This window comes from Pollicipes pollicipes, unplaced genomic scaffold (assembly GCF_011947565.3).
Source record: "Pollicipes pollicipes isolate AB1234 unplaced genomic scaffold, Ppol_2.1 Scaffold_4295;HRSCAF=5057_pilon_pilon_pilon, whole genome shotgun sequence".
NCBI classification, from domain to species: domain Eukaryota; kingdom Metazoa; phylum Arthropoda; class Thecostraca; order Pollicipedomorpha; family Pollicipedidae; genus Pollicipes; species Pollicipes pollicipes.
The window spans coordinates 18768399-18790641 of NW_023596461.1; the positions used below are offsets into that span (position 1 = coordinate 18768399).

General features: G+C 51.5%; 1 protein-coding gene across 2 annotated transcripts; it reads right to left on the reverse strand.

Annotated features, from left to right (window-relative positions):
* Positions 1-7718: 7718 nt before the first annotated feature.
* Positions 7719-21989, reverse strand: PolD3 (DNA polymerase delta subunit 3). Of its 2 annotated transcripts, none has more exons than XM_037219652.1 (9): positions 21951-21989; positions 21146-21254; positions 20726-20781; positions 20063-20174; positions 19326-19489; positions 18683-18977; positions 17949-18246; positions 17332-17481; positions 7719-8582 (listed from the first exon to the last, which is right to left on the reverse strand). In XM_037219652.1, the coding sequence occupies exons 2-9, from the start codon at positions 21209-21211 to the stop codon at positions 8392-8394; spliced, it is 1332 nt and encodes a 443-aa protein (XP_037075547.1). In that variant the 5' UTR covers positions 21212-21254; positions 21951-21989; the 3' UTR covers positions 7719-8391. The 2 variants fall into 2 exon arrangements, with proteins under 2 accessions (XP_037075547.1, XP_037075548.1); XM_037219653.1 differs by having other exon boundaries at positions 21887-21974.
* Positions 21990-22243: the final 254 nt, after the last annotated feature.

The following is a 22243-nucleotide window of genomic DNA, read 5'->3' on the forward strand; positions in this document are numbered from 1 at the left end:
AATTGAACAAGATACACACATGACTTAATCTCGTGCCGCCACAACGCACGCTTTCGTGCGTATAATATTGCAAGCTGAAAAATGTGATTTCTGGAAATTGGGCTTTGACCTGACACCATGTAGTCCATTATTGAGCTTAAAATATGACAACTAAGACCGATCGCGAACCCTATTAGGACCAATTAAACTGGTGTTGTTTTTCGCTAACATTTATCTTCAGTAGTTTGGAAATATCAGGGAATCGCATGGACAATCCACGTTAATGAATAACGGGGATAGGGGCGAGGGTTTACCAAACCTAACATAACCTAGCAATTTTTCTTAGCAACGCAACGGGGAGGGGGGCCCTCACCCCCATACCAGGGCGACTCGTGAGCCGTTCAGCTGACTCGTCTACCAATGATCAATCGGGTTGGGGAGAGGTTAAATCGTCTCCAACTTAATGCTTATTGACCCCTCCCATGGTTTGCAGTTGGCATCTCACCCGCAGTTGATTTTCCCAACATAACGTAAGGATGCTTCGTTTCAGGTCTGGACCAGGGTAAACCCACCCCAATGTGTTGTCATGGAGGCTGGACTAGAAGCTGATGAATGTGATGTAGACGCTGATGCTCGGCCATCCTGCTTGGGAAGCGGGCGCGGGATCATCAGGATCATCAGCTGGCGATGAGCCACCCGCTCTAGAAGCTGGTACTTGGCCGTCCTTTTTTGAAACTGGTACTGATCGTCTTCTAAACTTTGTGCTGGACCATCTTCGGCAGCAACTGCACAACCCTGTTAATCTGTCGTGGAAACACGCATCATGACGCGGATGCTCGAAGTCGCACGCAAGGTGGAAGATGTTCGGCAGGTTGCGGGCCGTACTCTGCAAGTGGTGGAGAAGCCGAATAAACATCTGCATGGGAAGAACAGAGAGCCGATATCGCTCTGCTCTTCCCTTCAGAAAGGACCACTGCATCTTTGCAAAATGCTGATGACGAACACCTGGTTGCGTGTGCAACGAAGAACGTCCCCTTCTATAAGGCTCGTGTCACAGATACCGACTGCAGCATGCCCCCCAAATCTGTGCCTGTTGTATTCCGGTATGATTTCAGCATGGGATCAGATTTCTCTCCAAGGGAAAATCTGCCTGCCCAGTTCCGATGGGTCAAGGCGGCGGTGAGAACACATTGTCAGTCGACACACCGTCAGGACATGTTGAGAGAAATCCAGGAAAAAGCCACGGGTCAAACCACTCGTGGGGTCGAAGGGACCGTTGCGGTTCTTGTGCTGAGGCTTGGCTATCATGTCCCACGGTGCGTTTAAAGGGCTTGTGGTACTCCTTCACAGCAATGATGTGAACGTAGGCGGCCTGAGCCACTCGGCGAGGGTGATGAAGGGAACGCGGGATGCCTTTAGTGAGGTCGTCCTCCTGAAGGTGATGGCTCATGTCCTAAACTAGCCATGCGCCGCTGTTTTAGCCGACAAGATAACGATACGTCGGCGAACAATGAACATCATAGCCATCAACGCAGTCGTGCCTGATGCCCAGCTGAACATCTCATTCAAAGCCTGATTGCGGGAGCCCCAGCTGTGACGGACTACGACGGCGCGAACCAAGGCCGTGAGACGCTGCAAGTGGTTGGCGGGTTGGGGGGGGGGGGGGGGGCGGGGGGGGGGGGCTGCAGTCCGGAAGCCCAGAAGCTCATTACAAGTTTGAGAGCCAACCAGGACGTTGGAAAGAGAGGGGATGGGCGCATCCTGGCAGCGTGGGAGGGCGCTCGTTTGATGAGCTTGGCAGAAGAAGATGCTCGAAAAGAACCGGCTTGTTCATGGGCTGGTAAAACAGTCAAGCTGGGGTAGCAGTCACCCAACGTTTCACACACGGAAAGGGCCTGGAAGACCTCTTGAATGCTGACACCAAAGATGGTGGTCCGATCCGAAACATCCGTGAGAGATCCGATCCGAAACATCCGTGAGAGATCCGATCCGAAGATCCGAAAGAAATGTGGTCCGAAAGATCTGGTCAAAACCCTGGTCCTAGACACGCTTCGCAGCCCATGATCCTAAGGTCATGAACGTGTTCCGGAATATCATCAGACCAATAACGGACGTGCTGCGCAAGCCGGTTCAAACAGAGACCAGTTCTTTGACCGCCAGCAAGTTACGCCAAGACCTGGGTCATCTGAAAGGTGTGCAATGCTTGACTTATCCATATATGTTTTGGGGGTCTTTTTGTCCTGTGTGTATCGCACGGGACATACAGAGCTTGTTCAAGACAGCGATGTTTAGATATGCATGCCGTCAACGATATTGCGTTGTGTTGCCCTCATAGGGATGTGAACTGTTATTATATATTCCAGATTGTTTAATCCTACTGAAATATTCCCTCACACTGTCAGACGTGGCTGTCATGAACTTTATTTTGTAGAAGCCTTGCTTCACTCCTTAACATGGGCATTACAGTTGTAATACGTTTAGCCTGTCTGACCGTCACGTTCGCGGCATCGCAATGTGACGGGCAACAAACGGCACTTATCTTGTTCTCGCATTTCTCAGATGATCAGTTCCTGGTTAAAGTAACAGCGCTGCACGACATACATGGTGTTCTCGGAAAGGAAGGCACCAGCATGCAGAACATCCAGCTGCCTTGGGAGGCGCAGTCAGACTACAGCGCCAAGATCGCCGCTGTTCACAGCATGGTGTCCTCGTTGCCATCGGTCGACCGCAAGGCCACTGATTTTACTGAGGTCATAGAGGCAGCAAATTTCGAAGGAAGCTGGCTGAACATGGGACAGCATCCCAGCATCCCTTCTCAGGTGAGTGTTGTATGTACCACACATACCCTTGCCCTGATTTTTAGCTTTTATAACGCAGCCTGATGGGACGGGGGTCAATGCGAGCCCTCGAGTTTACAAAAAAAGAAGATAGAATATAACGGAAAGCGCCAGTGGATTGATCTCGGTGAGATCTGGCGATAGTACTAGTTTGTATGTCGTTAGATCAAAAATTGGCCCCATTATGTCAGATCAAGGGGTTTTTGTCATAAAATCATCCTTTTTGCTTTACATCATACATACAGGACCATGCCTCATGGCGTCGAGAAGCTTAAGAAACGTACTTCTTGTCCAGTTCCGAGTACAGCGATGAGTAGTTTGGTATGTTTTGAACAGCTCTTTATGATATATGGTTCCAGTTATGTAACAGTGTCGACCACTCGCGTGCTTTCCACGGCATCGTCGGTTGCCGCCCCCTGTTCGGGGGGGGGGGGGGGGGGGGGGGGTACAGGCGCCGGGGCTGCTGCCGTTAGTGTTATGCGTCGCCGGCTGCTGCTGTCACTCCTCTTCACAAGAGCGAATTGTACTGAAGAGCCCATTGGTCAATAGCATACGAGGCAGATGATGGTACGGGCACGACCCGGCACATCGTGGCTCCGGTACATCCGACATCAATTCACATGAGTGAGCCGCAGGGTTAGGATGAGGCCGAGTTTAGGCCGGGGTACTGGCGGGATGACAGGTCCGGTCAGGCACTATGAACGGCTGTCTCCCCGTGCACAGTTGCCCCTCCCACTGCCATGGGAACCCACCTCCAGCGTTTGGCTGGTGATAGTATTCAAACGGGGCAAAACGGAACGTTGTAAGGCCAAAACATTATCGTCATTTCGCCATGAAATATTGTCACCGACTGCCGCGTGACACGTACAAGGCCACAGCCCGGAACGTTGTTTTGTGCTGTCTGGCGGATCGGGCATGTTGTGGCGTCCTGCGCGGCGCTCACCCGAAACCTAAGGCGGAGGAGGGAGGGGACCGACGCCGATAGAGAGCGCAACGGAACCGCAAACGGGAGCATTCTGACGGTCATGGCAGACGTTCGCTGTGCTGCTGATCTAGATGCCATCCGCTCATCTTGGTCATATGGTCGGGCACGACTGATGGCGGGTGCCGCAAAACGACTGGTGAATAGGAAACTGATTCCTGCTTCAGTTGGGCTGTCATATGACATGCTGCATGGCGAAAGGCATGCTCGCGGCGGTAATCAGGCGCTACTGAAGGCGATGCGGAGTAGCTGCAAACGCATCCCATAAGTAAAGCTGTTTGTAGACTTGATGATTCGGCTTCGGCTTATCAGACCGGCAGAGAGCGCAGAGGATCGATGGAAAGCGCGCGCAAAGAGGTGTTCGGCGTACACAGGCAGCTCAACCACGGCAATGCTGCAAAGGAATTAGTCATCCGATGGAATTGATCAGATGCCAGCAGGCAGACGCTCTGAAAGGGGCCGTACAGCTGAAATATAATCTCAGCTTTGTGAGCCGCGCTATGAATGCGAAACAGTGAAAACCGGTATAGCGATTTCACGCCACAAAGTGAGACACTCCCAACGGGTATGTCTGTACGCATACGCGTAAACAAACCGGGCAAACCCCCCCCCCCCCCTGCCGGACCCTTTGCGTCCAGGCTAATTAACAGTAGCACGATGTAGTCCGGAATGCGTCAGCTGCCTTCTGCGCATCAGAACCACGCGTCCCAGAAACACGCTCACCAGCTCCAGAAAGCGTGCTGGAACGTGGAACCTGATCACTCCCTCCCCCTCCCCCACCCCCTATCCAACCAGCGGAACAGTGAGCTATTTCGGTCGGCCCGAAACTGCCGCTGCTGGTCAAATGGGTGCACATTAATTACTCAGTAGTGACGCTTCTTTTAAGGCACTTTTTGGATCATCTAACCAAATTTTAGAACCCACCGCAGTATCTGTTCAAAAGAAACAAATTATTTCAGATGGCGATCAAACGTCGCTTCTTATGGCACGTTTTAAACGGATGCAATAACCTACACTCATCTACACCTACAATCAGCCATGCAACCGTCGGAATTTGCGCTGAGCTCTTGATGATAGCATGCATATCCATCACATTCGGTAGCATTTTACTTTGCTTTAGCCCATTAGAAGCATGACCCGGCAGTGCGCCGAAAACGTGGGCGCTATGGCATGCTTGACCCAGCTTTAGTCAATTTGGGGGGGGGGGGGGCCTGTCGAACAAGCAGCAGTTTTACATCGATTTGTGCATCGATACACAGAACTCTCACGATCTGACTAACAATTGCTAGGCTAATAACGTCACGCTTTTCAAAGCCTGAAAAGGTAAGGTGGGCATTCGCAGCCGCCCTAAATATTTTGTTACAGTTCAAGGCCAATCAAAGGGGAAGGTTTTGATGGCGTTCAAACAGTACTCGCAGAGCAGTGCCCAAAGTTTTAAAAACGTTGAGTCTGAGATCTCGCGATGTTTTGTATGTCCAACTTAGCTTTTCATAGTTCGGAATGCATCGGCCAAGTTTTATTAGCCTGCCAATTTTTAGCTAAATTGTGGCAGTCCGGAATATCGATCAACGGTTTGATACAGATATACTGCGAGCTTGACCGGTGTAGTTAGGCGGTAAAAGTTTAGGCTGGGGCCAATATTCCACCAACGTCTTGTCCAGCCGTTGACATTTTGAGTTAAGTTAGTTGACATCATCATCCGCACTTGACATAAGCCCTTGTCAATATCTTTTGGCGCCTACACGAGTAAGCGGGGTGTGCCATTCATACATCTGAACGTCAGTTGAGAGCTCAACTCTCGCCCTGCCCGCTGTTTGTCGTAACACAAACTGATGGGGGTGGATGGGGAGTCGATGCGACCCACCCCGCCATGAAAGCTACACAAATGTATTCGTTGTTCTATTCTGAACGTATGACATCTAGTTCTGTGTGTTTTGAGCATATATGTATGATGTAAGGCTCCATTACTGTCAGTTGACGTCCCTGCTGCCGCGGACGGCGGCTTTGTCGGTTGCCGCCTGCCGCCCGCGCCGGACGAAAATTGGCACGCAGTGTTCCTAAAAAGTTTAACGTTCAGACGCCGGATGCTATGGAAACATTTTTGTGTCCAAACACGCGTAATCAATGCCCCGAAATGACACCTAAAACTTGGGCATGAATGCAAAACATACCGGAGAGATGTCCTCAAAACCTTAGGGCGGGGTTATTGCCCTCGAGAATACCTCGGCGGTATTCTCCGCCTCATCGACCTTCTATCAGGGGAGACTTTATAAGTTTAAGAGCACATGGAAGGAAAAGCATGCATGATCCACAGCCATGCAACTGACTGGATGGCCAGCTCCCGCTTCAATGTCTAAGTAGGCCCAGAGGGCTGGCGCTACCACTGGAAGTGCGTTCTTTTGCGTTGTTCACGTCGGGCTTGCGCGCAGGGATCGAATCTGGGTCCTTCGCACACATTATCTCGTGGTAGTTTCTGGTTTATGTTCCAGTCATGAAAGGTAAAAATGAAAAATGACAAGAACACGCCCTCATTAGTGGGCCATATCCGTCGATTTGTTTCATTTCTGGGCTGTGCGGAAGGCAGCGTGCTGAGGCCTACGCCGGCGACACCCAAAAAAATGCGTGGTCTTATTCTAATTTGTGTGACGTTATCCTCCTATGCCTGTCATACCATGGTTGTTGGTGGATAAGTGACCACGGGGACGCCGTTTCGTAAAAGGCATAGGATTGGGAGAAGGGCTTAGGAATCCAAAATATAATAAAAACAACTTCTTCACAGGTTTGACCGAGATTATGTTGAGAATTGGGAGCAGGCGAGCAGCTTCGCAAATGGCGCAATCTGCCCCTGCAACGCACAAACAACGGGTTTCTCCCGGACTTGGTCAACTTTCTCAAAATTGCTGCCTGACGTCAAAGTGGGTGGGGTAGGGCGGTTGCAACCCTCGGGCAAGTAAACAGGAAACTACACCGTTGTAGCGCTTATGAAAATGAGGCTTTAAAAAAGTAATCAGATTCATTATTCTGGTACCGTTAATGACCGTCTGGTGTGTTTTCATCAAACACGGGTCTAGCCACTAAGTTCAGCACTGAGTAAAAATCACGAACTTCGCAGATATCACTTGCCTGCCATGTGACGGGTGTATATAAACCGACTTCCGTAGCTACCGCATGGACTGAATCTGCTTGCAGCTGAATTTCTGGCCGAAAGTGCTCCACTTGGTATTGCCCTTGGGTATATCAATATTGCCCTTGGGGTATGGAGGTATACACAGAGCAACCCCTCAGGGACGTGTATATCCCTCCCCACCGTTATAAAATGTGCATGACTTCTGTTCATGAATAAATGCTATAAATTCCAGTCATAAATTTCAGGTAAACATGCAAAGTCGAGGTCATGCGATGCTGCTTTACATGGAGATAAATTACGGATCGTGACGCACTGAGCTTGGTTTTCGTTTTTCGGGTTTTTGTTCTTTTGCTGTCCCTTCCCTAGTACGTAGTATTCCCCCCCCCCCCTGGTGAAATACTACGTACTCCACCAGTACGACCTGTAAAAAAGACCAACACATTTTGCTATTGGCGTGTCGGTTATCTGGTTCGGAATAATTCTGGGCTTCGATTTTGACCAGAGGCCAATCAGCACATTGGGTTACACCTAGTTAACACGCAGAACATTTAAGTTCCTAAGCCCAGATGCAATCATTGTTGACTTTATCCCTGTTCGGGGATTCGACACAGGGGAGTGGAGCGCTTCGGTCACCGACCGATGGATCGAGTAAGCGGTGTAGCTTTGCCGTGATACCATTTTTTGGTCGGAATATTCGAACAGTGCGCGCGATTAGTTGAATGAATGGTGAGCATCGGCAGGAACAACGTCATGACGGAGGAGGAATGTAGCATTTCACCTCATTGCATACATATGCAAACAACGCGTGTATTGAACGACACATCGTTGCACCTAGTCACATCGGAACCAATCACTTCGCCGCTCGTCACACTGGAACCAACCACTCCACGAGGCAACCACTGCCGACCCGGGCGGCCCAGAGCACGTGTCATGACGGCCGCGACCGAAGGGCCGCCGGCCGCCGCCGTCTTGTCCGAAACGCGCTGGCACATCTCCGTGCTTAGCGTGAGGCAACGCAGCCACCGCCCGGTCACCGGAGGGTGCTCATGTCCGACGCGACTGGCGTGGAATAAGTGCCAGGGCGGCGTGGCAGGACGGCGGCGCGCCCGACACGCGCGCGCCGCCGTGCAGGCAGTGTCTACCGTCCGAAGCCTCGAGCTCGAGCGCTCGCGGCGCACCGCGTGCGGGACCTCGCGCACGCTGGCGGCCGGTCTCTCTTTCACACGCCCTCCGTCGCACGGCACGGCGCATCTTTTCACTGTGCCGGACGTTCAGCAAAATCCAGCGCCAGGCGGTATTGATTTGTGCGCAGCTCCTCCTGAAACGCCAGTGGCCGAACGCTCAGCCCGCGCCGCCTGCCGTCGCGCCACCGCACGCAGACGGGGAGCGGGCCGTCTGCGACAGTCGCAGCACACTCCGCAGACTGCGACCGCAGCGCGAGGTGTCGCAGCTCCCGAGGAAGGAGCTCACTTCTTTTTGAAGAAGCTCATGATGTTGGGCTGCTTGGTCTTGTGCGGTGACGTCGCCTTGGGCTTCTGCGTCTCAGCCGGAGCGGAGGTGGAGGCAGGCGCAGGCTCCTTGGCAGGGGCGGCTGGCTGCTGACCGACCACAGCCTCCGAGTCACTCTCGCTACAGGTTTCGTACTCCTTCTTCGTGACTGCAATACAGACAGCGCCTTAAACAGAATTGTGTACCGAACGGTTGGACGAACCCGCACCGAATTAACGTGATTCCAGCAATTCGAATCACGTTTTCCCGGCATATTGTAAGCGAGAGTCGCAACGTTTATATATATATATATATATATATATATATATATATATATATATATATATATATATATCGCACTGTGGCAGGTGCGTCCACGTGACCAGTTTCCACCAGCTTTTTATGCCCCTCATATCAGCCGACTCAAAGCACGTACATGACCTGGAAGTTCTGGCCCTCTTGCGCAGCGCCGCTTGATGGCATTTTTTTTGGATTAACATCCATGTGCCACGGCTCGGTTTCCCAATGCTTCAATTATTCTAAATGTACGCTTCACCGATCGTCAAACTTATCAACAATTCGCACCCACACAGACCGCAAATACCAGCACGAACAAACACAGACATCACGCATCACAGCGCGAACAAGCAGCCTGTAGGGGCGCATTCTTGAGTATACAGTGTAGCACTCAATCTGTCTTGTTATCATCACTCTTAATTGCAGCTTACTTGTTCTTCCAGTTAAGAGATATACACATGTCACACGGATATTGTGCTGAGTTGCACCGGTTGCACCGTACATCCCAGAACATCTCAGGCGCTGTGGGGCTCGCCGCCACCCGACACGCCAGTGCAGCGGCTGTTTTCTGCCTCTCGCCGCCAGACGGCGTCAGACGCGAGAACTGACCACTCTCGCTAATCGATTCCCACTTTGTTTACCAGGCCTGAGTATAAGGCGGCGAATTCACCCAACTTACCACTATTTGTGGCGATGCGTCGCTCAGTTCAAAGGCAACTTTTATGCCCCGGGGGTATTTGTGACCTGTTTGGCTCGGCACGCGCCCGGCTGGCGACCGGGACGAGGCGCGAGCACATCCACAACTCGCAACGCGGACCCGCAACCCTCGCACATCACAACGGGGCTATCACGACAGGGGTAATGTCTTAACTCTGTTACTGTCGTGTGACTCGTCATGAAATCATGTCAGCAATGCTGACTCCCCTCCCCGATCACTAAGGTTCTGAGCGTTGCTGTTTCCTCGAGTAGGCTTTTGTTTTTCCATCGATAGCCCTGACAGAACTTCACAGACGGCCGTGTTTTACTTCGTTACAAGCTTTGTCCGATGTCACAGGAGTGTCATCCCAAAACTGGTCGCCAAAAGCATGCAATGTCAGCCAGTACGACGCAGTGCGGTGGATTACTGGAACATCCTCAGTGAGACACCCGTAGCCTCTTATCATCTTTCATTTCGTATTACTCTCATGGTCTAGTGACTTCCTAATCCAGGTGACATTTAAGGGGGGGGGGGGGTCCTTACACTGTCGAAATTTCATGGCTATACGTGCTACCTGGTTTCTTCATATTTGTTCCCAGGATCTCTGAACATGGCTGTTATTTCCTTGCGCTGTTCGCAAGTCGACTTTTGTGGACCCATAATCATGAGAAGTAGTTCAGGTAGGGCATCAGATTTCAACGCGAAAGCGCTACTGTAAGTGGTTAAATCACGGGGAAGACAGGGGTTTAACTTTTGCTTAACCTTCTCCTGTCTGGGAAACTGAGGAAAGCTGGAGCGATAACGGTGCTTTAACCTGATCCCTAAATACTTAACTGGCAGTTTAGTCCTCCGAATCCCGAAATGACGACACATTACGACTTGACGTAAGCATGAAAGACCTTGAGCTCTTGATCTATTGAGATATGGTTAAACGATGTGGTCAAGCATACATCGGTTCTGTTGTCAAAACCAGACGCTTGAAGTTGCGCCCGACGCCGCGAGTGACAAATGTCGACAAGTTACGCCGTTTGTCACAGGTGACACCAATCTAAACATCACGCGTTTTGTTTGGTGAATACGAAACCAATGTGCCTCCTGAAAGGCCTGGCTCAAAGTACTTTGTTGAGTGTGCCTGTAATAAGGTGTAACTATTTTGTGGGTGCCTCTAAAAAGGAGCCAATATTTTGCTGAGTGCCTGCGATAAAGTCCGAACATTTTGCTGAATGTGCCTGCGGTAAGATCCGAGTATGTTGCTGATTGTGCTGAGCTGTCCTATAGCGTGTTCTAAGTGTTTGAAGAATGGCGTGGTAAATCTGTCGGGCCCTGGGCTGGTCGACCCCTCCATGTTAGTCAGGGAAATGCGCCAGCTCCGCCTCGGTGATCCCTTGCCATGGCCTCGCCTTGTGTCTATCTGGCGTTTGTATACCAGATAACGCCTTGTTCGCAGCTAAGTCACGCTGTTCTCGCATTTAGAGTTAGTCAAACTAAAAAGCTCCTCCTCCAGCATCGCGCCTGTATTGTCAGCTGTCGCGGTGGGCTGGTGAAACACATTTCTACAGAATTGGGCATATGATGCACGTCAAGTTTTCCGTCCCGTTGACGTGTTTAGATCCGTCTCACCGTCCTGCCTTCAGTTCGTGGGATAGAGCTGCGTGCTATCTATCGTGATTTCGGCAGCTTATTGATGTCTCAGCCCTCAGCCTCAGAATTATTGAGATGTTAATTCCGAATCATCAGCAATCAAACGTTCGCAAATCAAACTCCAAATTTGGTTTTCTAGCTCACAACGCGCGACGCTGATGTTTTCGTCTGTTGCTGGATTACATACCCAGGGTGAGGGTGGGGAGGTGGGAAGGGAGGGAAGCTTACATGGTTTCAAAACGGCAAACTGATGTAAGAGTCTGGTTGCTTATGTGCACAGTCCACATTTGTTCTGCGAAAGCCCATTACACGCTGCGTATCATTTACAAATGTCCTGAAGTGTTACCTTACATATTACTACCCTTAACTAAATCTTGGTTGACTTCTTAACTTAATCCTTTGCATCAGTGTTTTCCCATTGGAGGCCTATAGCGCACCAGCCTACACAGTCTTATCTTTGCGTTGGCTTACAATCAAAGCGCGCCCGGTTCCAGTGCCCAGGGTCAGAGGTGGGATGGCCGGCTAGCCGCCGATCTGTCGGCTAGCCGCAGAACGCGGCCGGCTAGCCGCCGATCTGCCGGCTAGCCGCAGAACGCGGCCGGGTAGCCGCCGATCTGTCGGCTAGCCGCAGGAACGGCCGGCTAGCCGCCGATCTGTCGGCTAGCCGCAGAACGCGGCCGGCTAGCCGCCGATCAGTCGGCTAGCCGCAGAACGCGGCCGGGTAGCCGCCGATCTGTCGGCTAGCCGCAGAACGCGGCCGGCTAGCCGCCAATCGGTCGGTTAGTCGCAGAACGGGGGTAGCCGCCGATCTGCCGGCTAGCCGCAGAACGCGGCCGGCTAGCCGCCAATCGGTCGGTTAGTCGCAGAATGCGGCCGGGTAGCCGCCGATCTGTCGGCTAGCCGCAGAACGCGGCCGGCTAGCCGCCGATCAGTCGGCTAGCCGCAGAACGCGGCCGGGTAGCCGCCGATCTGTCGGTTAGCCGCAGAACGCGGCCGGCTAGCCGCCAATCGGTCGGTTAGCCGCAGAACGCGGTCGGGTAGCCGCCGATCTGTTGGCTAGCCGCAGGACGCAGCCGGGTAGCCGCCGATCTGTCGGCTAGCTGCAGGACGCAGCCGGGTAGCCGCCGATCTGTTGGCTACCCGCAGGACGCGGCCTGCCGACGTGGCTGGCCGACCGTGGGAGGGGCGAAGGAACTATTGAAAAATACACGCCCACGTATTCGAACTGTAGATTCGGGGCACATAAATCCACTCCGCTCAACACTCGATCATGATTACTGATTTCTGCATGCAAATCGTAGATCCATTACAGTTTTTCCTTTTAGTTTAAGTTTTTCCTTTTAAACACACGTACACATTTCACAATCGCATCTGATACCTCAGACCACGGTTCCACCTCCTTAGTGGTTTATTCGTGCATTCTGACGGGCATTCGCCAGACTTGAACGGTGGAGCAATCTCGCAGAACATGTAACCAGTATGTTCACCGTATCTTCATCATCTTAATCGTAATTGACACCGTAATCAATGCACCATGCTTCAAACTTAAAGCCCCCTGGCAACAGCGTTGTGTTTGGCAAGGCCTTCAGAAATATCTTACGGCCTGGCAAACCTTCTGGAATTACCAACATCTTAGGGAATCGGGTTTGTCTTGTTATCTTGAGTAATATTTGAATTCATGATTCGCCCAGCCCGACAGCCGCAGACCCTAAAACTACCTAACCTTGCACGAACGTTGCATTGCCCATCACACGCCTGAGTGGTCGCAATCCAAACAACTTGCAGCTGAAAGGATCTTATCTTACGGTGGAATCAGGGTGTAAAACTGCGTTCAACTTTCTGCATCACGACCACTTCTTTGAACTAGGGGGCGTTCGCGACCTGAAATCTATGGCGCAGCAGGTGAACCCCACGCACGGTCAGAGACACGGCGGTCCGCGGTCTTCTTCCTAATGTGGCGTGCTGCGGCAGTCTAAAGCCCCGACTACATCAAATTTGATATTACCAGATTAGTTGTGGTGTCGGCAAGAAAATTATCTCGAAATGTCCAAATGCTTGTTTGTTGACAGCAGGTACATTGAAGCAATCGTGGACGCTCGTGTTTAGTCAAAGTCATTCCTTTAAGACAGATTTAGGACACGAAATGACGATATAAGTTCACAAACATTTATGCTAGAGCTATAAGCGTGGTTTGGTTGGTTTGGAGATCCCATAGTTTCGTATGGAGACACTCGGCGTTCGCGGCTCCACAACCGGCAAGCCGCGGTGGTGGCCGGTCGCTGATTGGTCTACATTTCCTCCAAGATGTGGCATAAGTCACGATTGGTCGAGCGTTGTTGAGGTGAAGGGAAGTCCGAAATAAAGACGAAGGGAAATCACGTGAAATGAAGATCTGGTCTTCGCTGTGCAAAGCTAGCAGGAACAAGAGGCTGTCAGGCGGGTAATTACCACCTAGGCCATAGGCGGCGCCGGCGGCATGCGATAAACCTATGTAAACGGGGCTTAAGGTCGAGTGACCCAGAAAACTGCTACTAAAGTATGGTTGCCGGAGGCTGCACTCAGTGTAAATCACTATCTTAATCAACGAAGTAAAGTATGCAATCTGATTTCATCAGTGATCGATTCACCAGTTATATGGTGAACACAGCTCGTCAACAACACGTTCAAAAGCCAAACCTGTTCCACTGAAAAGTCGTGCAATGGACCCAACTGAATCCAGAATCAGAGGCCAGAAGACAAAAGTAAAAAAGGCAAAAAAAAAGAATGCTTCGGTAAGTTGCTGAGCATACCTATTCGCGAATTTCAGAGACTAGCTGGGGATATCGATCAGGCAACACACGCATATGCCTTCTCTGCAGTTCATCTTGAACTGCCTGGTGTTTTTACCACTGGAGTGTCGGAAACCGGGCAGCGCCAGTCGCAAACAGACAAAATGGCTGCCCACCGTGGTCCACCCGTACAGCGCCGGCGTCTGGACAGTGCCGGCCCATCGCACGCTCCAGTCACAATCACAGCTGCAGATACCTCAATTTTCACCGCGCTTCATCAGCACCTGTTCCCTAACCCGACAGCATGCAAAAATTAAAATAAAAAATAAACGCTGCCGGCCACCGGCCGCCGTGCAATAACCCTCTTCCCGGGAATGCTGTTTCCGAGCGGCGGTCGCACGCCGCCCTTATTGCGCCGAGCAAGGCAGCCAATCAAGGCTGGGACAGCGGCACGCCCACGTCCGGCGCGTCCCCGGACCGGTGGTCAATCAAATTAGCTCGAGTGTGTTTGCCGCCGCGTCGTCGGCCCGTTCTGTAGCGGCGTCCGCGCAGACCTGCTCAACAGCACATCGCAATCTGCCGGCGCACGACGCGGTCGCAGCCGACGCCGGATCGGGACGGTCGGCAGGGGTGGGACCCGCTGACCCGGCCGCAGGCTACCCCGGACGGGAGGGGCACGAGTCGGGGTCGGGGTCGGCATGGACCAGCGACGATCAGCAGAGCCGGACCCGCTGACACGGCCGCAGGCTACCCCCGGACGGGAGGGGCACGGTTCGGGGTCGGGGTCGGGGTCGGCGCGGACCGGCGACGATCGGCAGAGCTGGACCCGCTGACACGACCGCAGGCAGCCCCCGGACGGGAGGGGCACGGGTCGGGGTCGGGGTCGGCGCGGACCGGCGACGATCGGCAGAGCCGGACCCGCTGACACGGCCGCAGCCGACCCCGGACGAGATGGGTACGGGTTGGTAAGGATCGGCGCGGACAGGCCGCGGTTGGTAGGACCTGACCTGCTGGTGCAGCACTACCGGTGGTACCGGTGGTCTGCCACGCACTGTGCGTGACAAAGAAAGACGATCGTAAAGTCTCGCTTCAGGCTCGCAGCGTACGGACGGATGCCCTGCTAGGGTGCGGTGGCTGAACAATTGGGCAGATCAGGGAAGGCACTTGTCTACATCAGGCGCACGACCCGACGTCCAATCCTCTTAAACATGAGACAGTGGCGCTGGCTCCAAGCACGACGAGGCATGGAATACTGGCCACTTGTTTGAGGATATGTGGCATTCGGTTCTCAGAACTCCGTGTACATTCGGTTTTGACGAGCGCAGGTCAACTAAACAAATGTCCGGTTTTATTTCACTGCAACGAGGACATAAAAAATCAGTCCGTTAATCTCAACAAATTGCCAACACTTCCACATCCTGCTATTCTTGCGGTTGTCCTCGGCCGTCCAGTATGGGGTGAAATGTCTCCACCATGGAAGCATTGAAATGCGGTCCTCACATTCCAGCGGGCACATGTCACAGCCAGACCCTTCTAGAATTGGCAAAGGTTAACAAACTTTGGAAAAAGCTGTCAATATCATGTCAACATAACCAGTTTTTCAAATATATAATCAAATCAGTTGAAGGTAACTTGGAAACTGTCAATACTTCAAAATAAGCAAGTGTGCTGGCAAACAACAACCATCCTATCAACCTCAAACCCAACACCAAACATGCTTCAGCTTTACCATGGTAACACCTGAGCCACCAACCCGTGTGCAATCAATCGGAAACTTCAAAGGTCTTTCGAAGTGCGAACGTGACACGGGAGTTCACCATTTGTCATCCGCCTGCGACGTCCAAATCAAACACAACCAGGGGGTGAGCGACGCTGAATACACATCGGACATGGCCCAACAACTTACATTCTATAATACAATGGCATCCCGGAGCAGGGCGGGATATTGGAATTATCTGAGATACCAATAAATGTCAATAACCAATACCAACCCACCTCTGCCATAGGAACTTATGAATGACGGCCAACCAATGGGTTTTCTTAAAAGCAAATATAATGAAACAAAAAGCTTAAATGCCCAGCCCAAGTTTTGGGACTGCTTTTCTGATGACGGCAGGCACACCATTATGCGTTGAACAGCACAAATCCAAGCCCACATAAACATGCCTTAACCTCGCCTGGCGAGACAGGTGGTCGCCTCCTTTTTCCCAATATCACCACACGATAGTCTTCAAGGGTCAATAACAAGGTCAATAACCGTTTGCAGCCCCAAAGGAGGCCTGGACCGCCCTTTGACAGCGTGCCGACGGTATAGTGGTTACGCTGCGCGTCTGGGAAATCAGAGGTATGGAGTTCGATTCCCCGCCGTGCCCGCGCTTCCTGCCAGGGAGAAGCAGGCGACACCATATAGCCCTAGTAGCTGAGTGCGATGTAAAGTCATGATGACAAACAACCACTATTTAACACTGAAGATAACCGTGACAACCACTGTGTCCATTTTGTTAAAGTATCGACGTTATTTGGAAAGTCTGAAGTATTCGGCATCAGAACAGTGGGTCCTCAACCACTTAAGTTCACTCTACCCACAGAGCGTTGGTTGTCGAGGTTCTGAGACCGACTCTTTACAGCAAATGTTTCTGACACTGAAGTACACCGCTAAAGCCTTTCAAGTCTCGCAGGCTCCACAAACCGCCTGAAGTACGAAACACGGAATAATAGATCAAGGGCTGGCAAGGTAGCCAAAAAGTTTGCATCTCGCGCATTCAGCTCGTGCGTCACGTGTTTTGACCCCGGCTGGTCTGCACCAGCGGCCCGGGCCGGTCTTATCCCGAACAATCACCGCATTTTGGTCTGCCGTTACCTGGAGGAGCAGAGGCGCGCCCAGCGCCGGGCGGAGCGGAGCTTTACCAACTGGAGCTCGCACATCAAATCAGCTGCTCACGTCCTATCAGGCGCGCCAACCATGCTTAGAAGTAGGCTCATAAGATTGTTAAGCTGCAACCTCAGCCTACGGCCCCTCTTTGCAATGTAAATGGGGCTAAGTTGCATTGAGACATTGAATGGATGTTTATGAGCAAGGAGTTAATTTCGTGGCTGTTCATGTTGGGGCCACATGCAAGGGTATGCGTGTCCCCGGTTTACCGCGCGAATGAAAACCACTCCCACCTGGCAATGGCTAAAGAAACAACTTTGCTATGCGTTGTACTGCGCTAAGTACCGTTTCCTCATGCAACTAATTTAAAACATCGTCTTACGTAATCGACGCCGAAGGCGCCGGTAAAAAGTTGAAAATCACATCATATGAAACAGCTTTCGGACTTGCCAATAGAAGAAGATTGCTTTTGTTTACTCGCCGTGCTTGGCAACATTGCCCGACAAATCAAGGAAGCATCATCATCTTTGACATTTCGAGACCGTGAAACGCCACACTGAGACTGATCTCAAATTATATATCGCGGACACCATTACGTTCGGCCAAGCACAAAAAGGCAAAGCGCTAGAGCCGCAGATCTTACCCATGAATCCATCATCATCCAAAAACGTTTTGCTGACAAGCTTGCGCCTGTGTCTGGGCGTTGCGTCTTGGAGGGCAGGTTTCTCGTCGTCCGAGTCCAGCGTCACCTGCTGCGGCTCTGGCTCTGGCTCTGGCTCTGGTTCTGGCTTCTCTGCGGAGGTTGAGCCAGTAATAAAGTCAAGAGAAAATCTATGGGGACCGCCACTGAACATGTTAAACGAGAGTCTGCGGCTCAGCTGTTATGGACACAAATCGCCACAACTGGAACGGGACGTGCGTCAGTGCTGAATGGCACGAAACAAACTGAGGTCATGTAAACGCGCAGACAGTGGGGAACCTAGAGAAACACATTCGTCCATGTGTTGCCACATGCCCAACTGGTTTGACATCAAGCTTCTTCGGGAAAAGGTTTCATTTCTGTTCTTAACTCAACTGAACGATGTTTCTCGGCGTTGTTCCCATCCCCGCGGGGTATCTCCCAGGGCACTTCTCACCCAGCGGGCTGTTTCGGGGCCACACCCGCGTCCCCCAGCGGTGTTCCCCCGTCTTTCTCGCTCTCTCTCGTCCCCGGAGTTAAATCCCGTCACCAGCTCGTCCCGGTACGTTTCCCAGCGCTACCTTCGTCGGCGGAGCTGTCGCTGCTGTCGGACACCAGCGCCACGATGCGGCGACGCTTCTTCTCCCGGCCGCCGTTCGCCTTGGTGGCGCGCTTCTGCCGACCGGCGCCCCTCTTGGCGCCGAACCTGACGGTCGGGCTGGCAGCGGCGGTGCCCTCGGCCGCGTCCGGGGAAACCGGGCGGCGGGCCGGCACCGGCTCCGGCTTGGCCGGCGGCGGGGAAGCCGGCCGCTCGGCACCCTTCTTCAGGAAGCTGGCCATCATGCCGACGTTGGCGGGCTTCTTCGGTGGGCTTTTGACCTGCGGACAGCAGACACTAGCATTACTCTGTGTTGAGCAGTCCTCTATCCACGACACTGGGCGCGCTTACCGTCATGCATATCATGCAAAACGGTCGGCATTATCTGCATGCGATAGAGAACGAACATTTTATCCCCGACTGTGATGGACTTCCATCGCCAAACGCGAAGTGGACACCAAGCGACCCTTCCCGTGTGCATTGATGGTTTTTCATAACATATTTCGGGACTTCGTCCTCCCGAATTCTCCCGAAAGAGACGAATTTGACATTAATCATCAAAGCTATACTCAGACACCAGGCACGCATCTACTGAAGCACCGAATTTAACGCAGCAGACAAAGTTCACGACCAACCGAACCCTAACGTCGAAAGGCTGTCTCCTCAAAGCTGACCACTGAATGGCGAGCGACCAGCACGCCACACATGCCATCGCACCTTATCAGAGCCAGTCTTGGCGAACATGGACTCGATGGTGCCCCGCTTCGGCGCCGCCGCCGGCCGGCCCTTCTCCTGCTTCGGTGCCGCCGCCTCATGGCCTGCATTCGACCCTGTCGCCTCCTGATTGGTTGCCTTCGGCTCAGACGGCTCCTGATTGGCTACGGCAGGCGGCTTTTCTTTGGCGGGCGCCGGCCGAGCCGGTGCTGACGTCACAGTAGTTGTCGCCTGACGAGCCTTCAGTAGTTCGGCCTGAGGGATCAGCTCGGCCCGCGGGTTGCTGATGGCGCCGTGTCTGGAGCAAGAGCCCACACAAAAACGACGGTCAATCGGAGCACAGAACAGGAGCAATAACTAACAGTGAAAGGCCGAGCCAAGATGATCATCACACAGGGGCATGGGCCAGGGTTTTCCCTTCAACTGAAGGAAAACCCTGAGCAACGAAGCATCTGAAAATGGTCACCTCATTCCCAAGGGCCGCCCTTTCTCCTAAGGAAGCCAAGGAAAAAGCAGATGATTCAGGCCATCGAAGCATGTGATATGGCTTAATGCCCGAGGACATCACGCATTTGCGGAGCGCCAACATTGGGACACTGCCCCGTAATGCGAGCGGCTTAGACCGCCATGCGCAGATGGGCCTCACTTGTTGTAGGCCACGAAGTCGGCGCGCTGCTCCTGCAGGTCGGCGCCGAACAGGACATTGGTGTGGCACACGCGCTGCCGCTGCAGGCTGTAGAGGTGTTCGGAGGTGACGGAGCTCAGCGCGCCGCGGGCCGCCGCCAGCCGGTCCTCGGTCACCACGAGCGCCTGCGGCGCACAGGCCGGTGTCTCGACATCGCTGGCGCCTGCAGCGCGCACAGACATCCCTCAAGACTGCCGCCGTCTGTAGCAGTGACTCTAAACCTCTGTCAACACCTCGCCTTTCAACGATTACAGAGACATTTTTCGAGAACACCACAGCAAGCAGCAGATTGACGCGAGGCGCGTGCGTCGCCTCTGCGTGTATATCTCGTGACTACTGACGCCTGGCAAACGTCCATGCATTTTCCACCACCCCTGATGCCTGATGCATGCAAGCGCATCTCAAGACTTCTGCCGCCGGCAGTGTGGCAGTGTTATATATGTACTGCGTAACACCGCGTGGGTTATCATAGCACATTACACACAGGTCACCAACCAGTCTGCCTCCAAAAAGCAATCGCATGGCATCATTTGGATAGCATAATGTGGTGCATAGATCACAGAGTTCAAGTAAAGCACCTTTCACGGCTCGAAAAAAATACTGGTGTCACAAATCTTGATAATGCCAAACACCTTTTTTACAAAAGCTTGCTGACTTTTCTGCACCAATCAAAACAATTGCTGCCGCCTTTGACTGACCTTATGGCATGCATAGTCGCCCTCCTCGTGGGTCAGTCCGGACACAAAGTATGTTGCAGTCACCTCATCGTCACCCTTTCCCTGGCACTGCTTCCACAATGACTGTAGATGTCTGGAAGGTTGGGCCAACAGTGGTGTAAGCTGAATGAGAATGTTACACCATTGCATGATCACAGCAATTTCAGTAAAGGGTGATGAGTACAAACATGTCCAGCAAAATATGATGAGTCAGACATGTCATCAGCTATGCATGTGCATATTCAAGTGAAACATTGCTGAACTGCTCACATGTTAGGCATCACAGAGGACCAACATCATTTTCAGTGAAAAGGAATGCTGTCACTTATATTTTCATTTGTGCCATCACTAATCCTCAAAAACCACCAAGGAACAACCAAAATGCATACACTAAACAAAATAATAAATCAAGAGCATATCCTAGTGTGTGCTGTTCTGCTAGTGGCTGTTGCTCTGTTCTGCTGATAAGAAACAGTTGTCAATTTCAGGAATACAATACTGTTGAGGATGGCCACTGCTCACTTATCACACTAAAACATTCTTGACACTGAATTCTTGGAAAAATGTGGGTCTCCACCCAGCCAATGGCTTGAACACACAAACAATCATTACTAGTACTAAGTGTAAAAATTAACTCATGCTTACTCTTTTGCTTCATTGATGTGGATGTCAAAGTTGGCACTAACAAACTTGTAGGTTATCTGCAAAATGGATATGTTAGAGTACCACCATGATGTATTGCCACATGATGAAGATGATAATCTTGTCATATAATGTCAGCTAAGTTATTATCAAAAACAAACTTGATCAAATTGTAATAAGCAAGGACATGAGCCTCTGTTCCCCTCAGTCTTGCTTCAGGTGGCAGATGCTTGTCTTGGTCACATCACTGGGCTGTAGTGCAGCCATCTGCAGTTAACTATCTACTGCCACTGCCTGCTGACTAATTTGAATGCTTTGACTCAGACAGGGCCCACATAGTGGCAATTCCTACGATGAGCAACTGCAAATGCGCAACATTATTAACAAACTTAGTACGTACAACATAAAACACCATGCTCTTACCACACGGTTATCCTCTTCAAGAAGAAACTGGAGCTCCTCCAGTATTTTTCCACTCTCCATACCCATAGCTAACTAGATGCACTTCATATATTTTTAGCCCAGGCAGACTCTGAAACAGAATATTACATCCAATCCAAGCACCTCCTATTATCAGCATATTTCTAAAGAATTGCAAAGACATTCTGAAATTTCATAATGGCCTTTCTTCTGAACTACCTATACAGAAGCCTTGTAGATGGTACATGCAGATCTCTATATAGATTGATAGTACATGCAGATATCTGGCTCTCACCATAATGCTAATCATAAACATAACCACTAAAATACACACACTGTGAGACTATTGCACCATTGCACCAATGCACCATTGTAAGACTGTGCTTGATCAATAGATGACAAACACAAATACCAATTGATGTCTGATGCACAATGACCACTACTTGCAATGCAGAGCAACATTTCAAAAAATTGTGGTGGCACAAACAATTTCAAGCAGAATGTTGAAAAACTAAAAACCAAAGGCAAAATTTGGCCTCTCCTGAGTTCGGCACACATGGGTAAGAGGTTCAGCACATTGATGCCTCGTAAGCGTCCAGCAAGGTAGATTAATTTTCTGCCGGCTGGCCCCAATACACTCTGGCACATTACCCAGCATCCGCATACACTTCACCCTTCCCTCCGAATGGTGCTTATGTCAGGCATGCGCGAATATTACCCCACGTAGTACCACCCCGTGGTTACCTAAGGGCGTTGATCTGCCCGAATCCTGGGAAAATAAATATATCTCCAACGCGAGATGGTTCACCAATGTCACGTTCCCTGCGCCGCGGGTATGGCTTCCGCGCTACGCGCCAATTGTGTTTGCCTATTGTGCGTTATAAATGACGCAAAAGATTCCAAATACAAAATATTTGCAAAGAAGTGTGGAAGCAAATTTTCCCTTTATGAAAGTGCAGATTCCAGTACCAATATATATGCTTGTAAGTGGAAGCAAGTAAGAGATATCATGCATTGATTAATAGCAAGACGTCCCGTGAACGCATGGATTTCGACCCAGAGTGCGGAAAGGCAGCTCCATCTTGCGAGTTGTTTTGATGT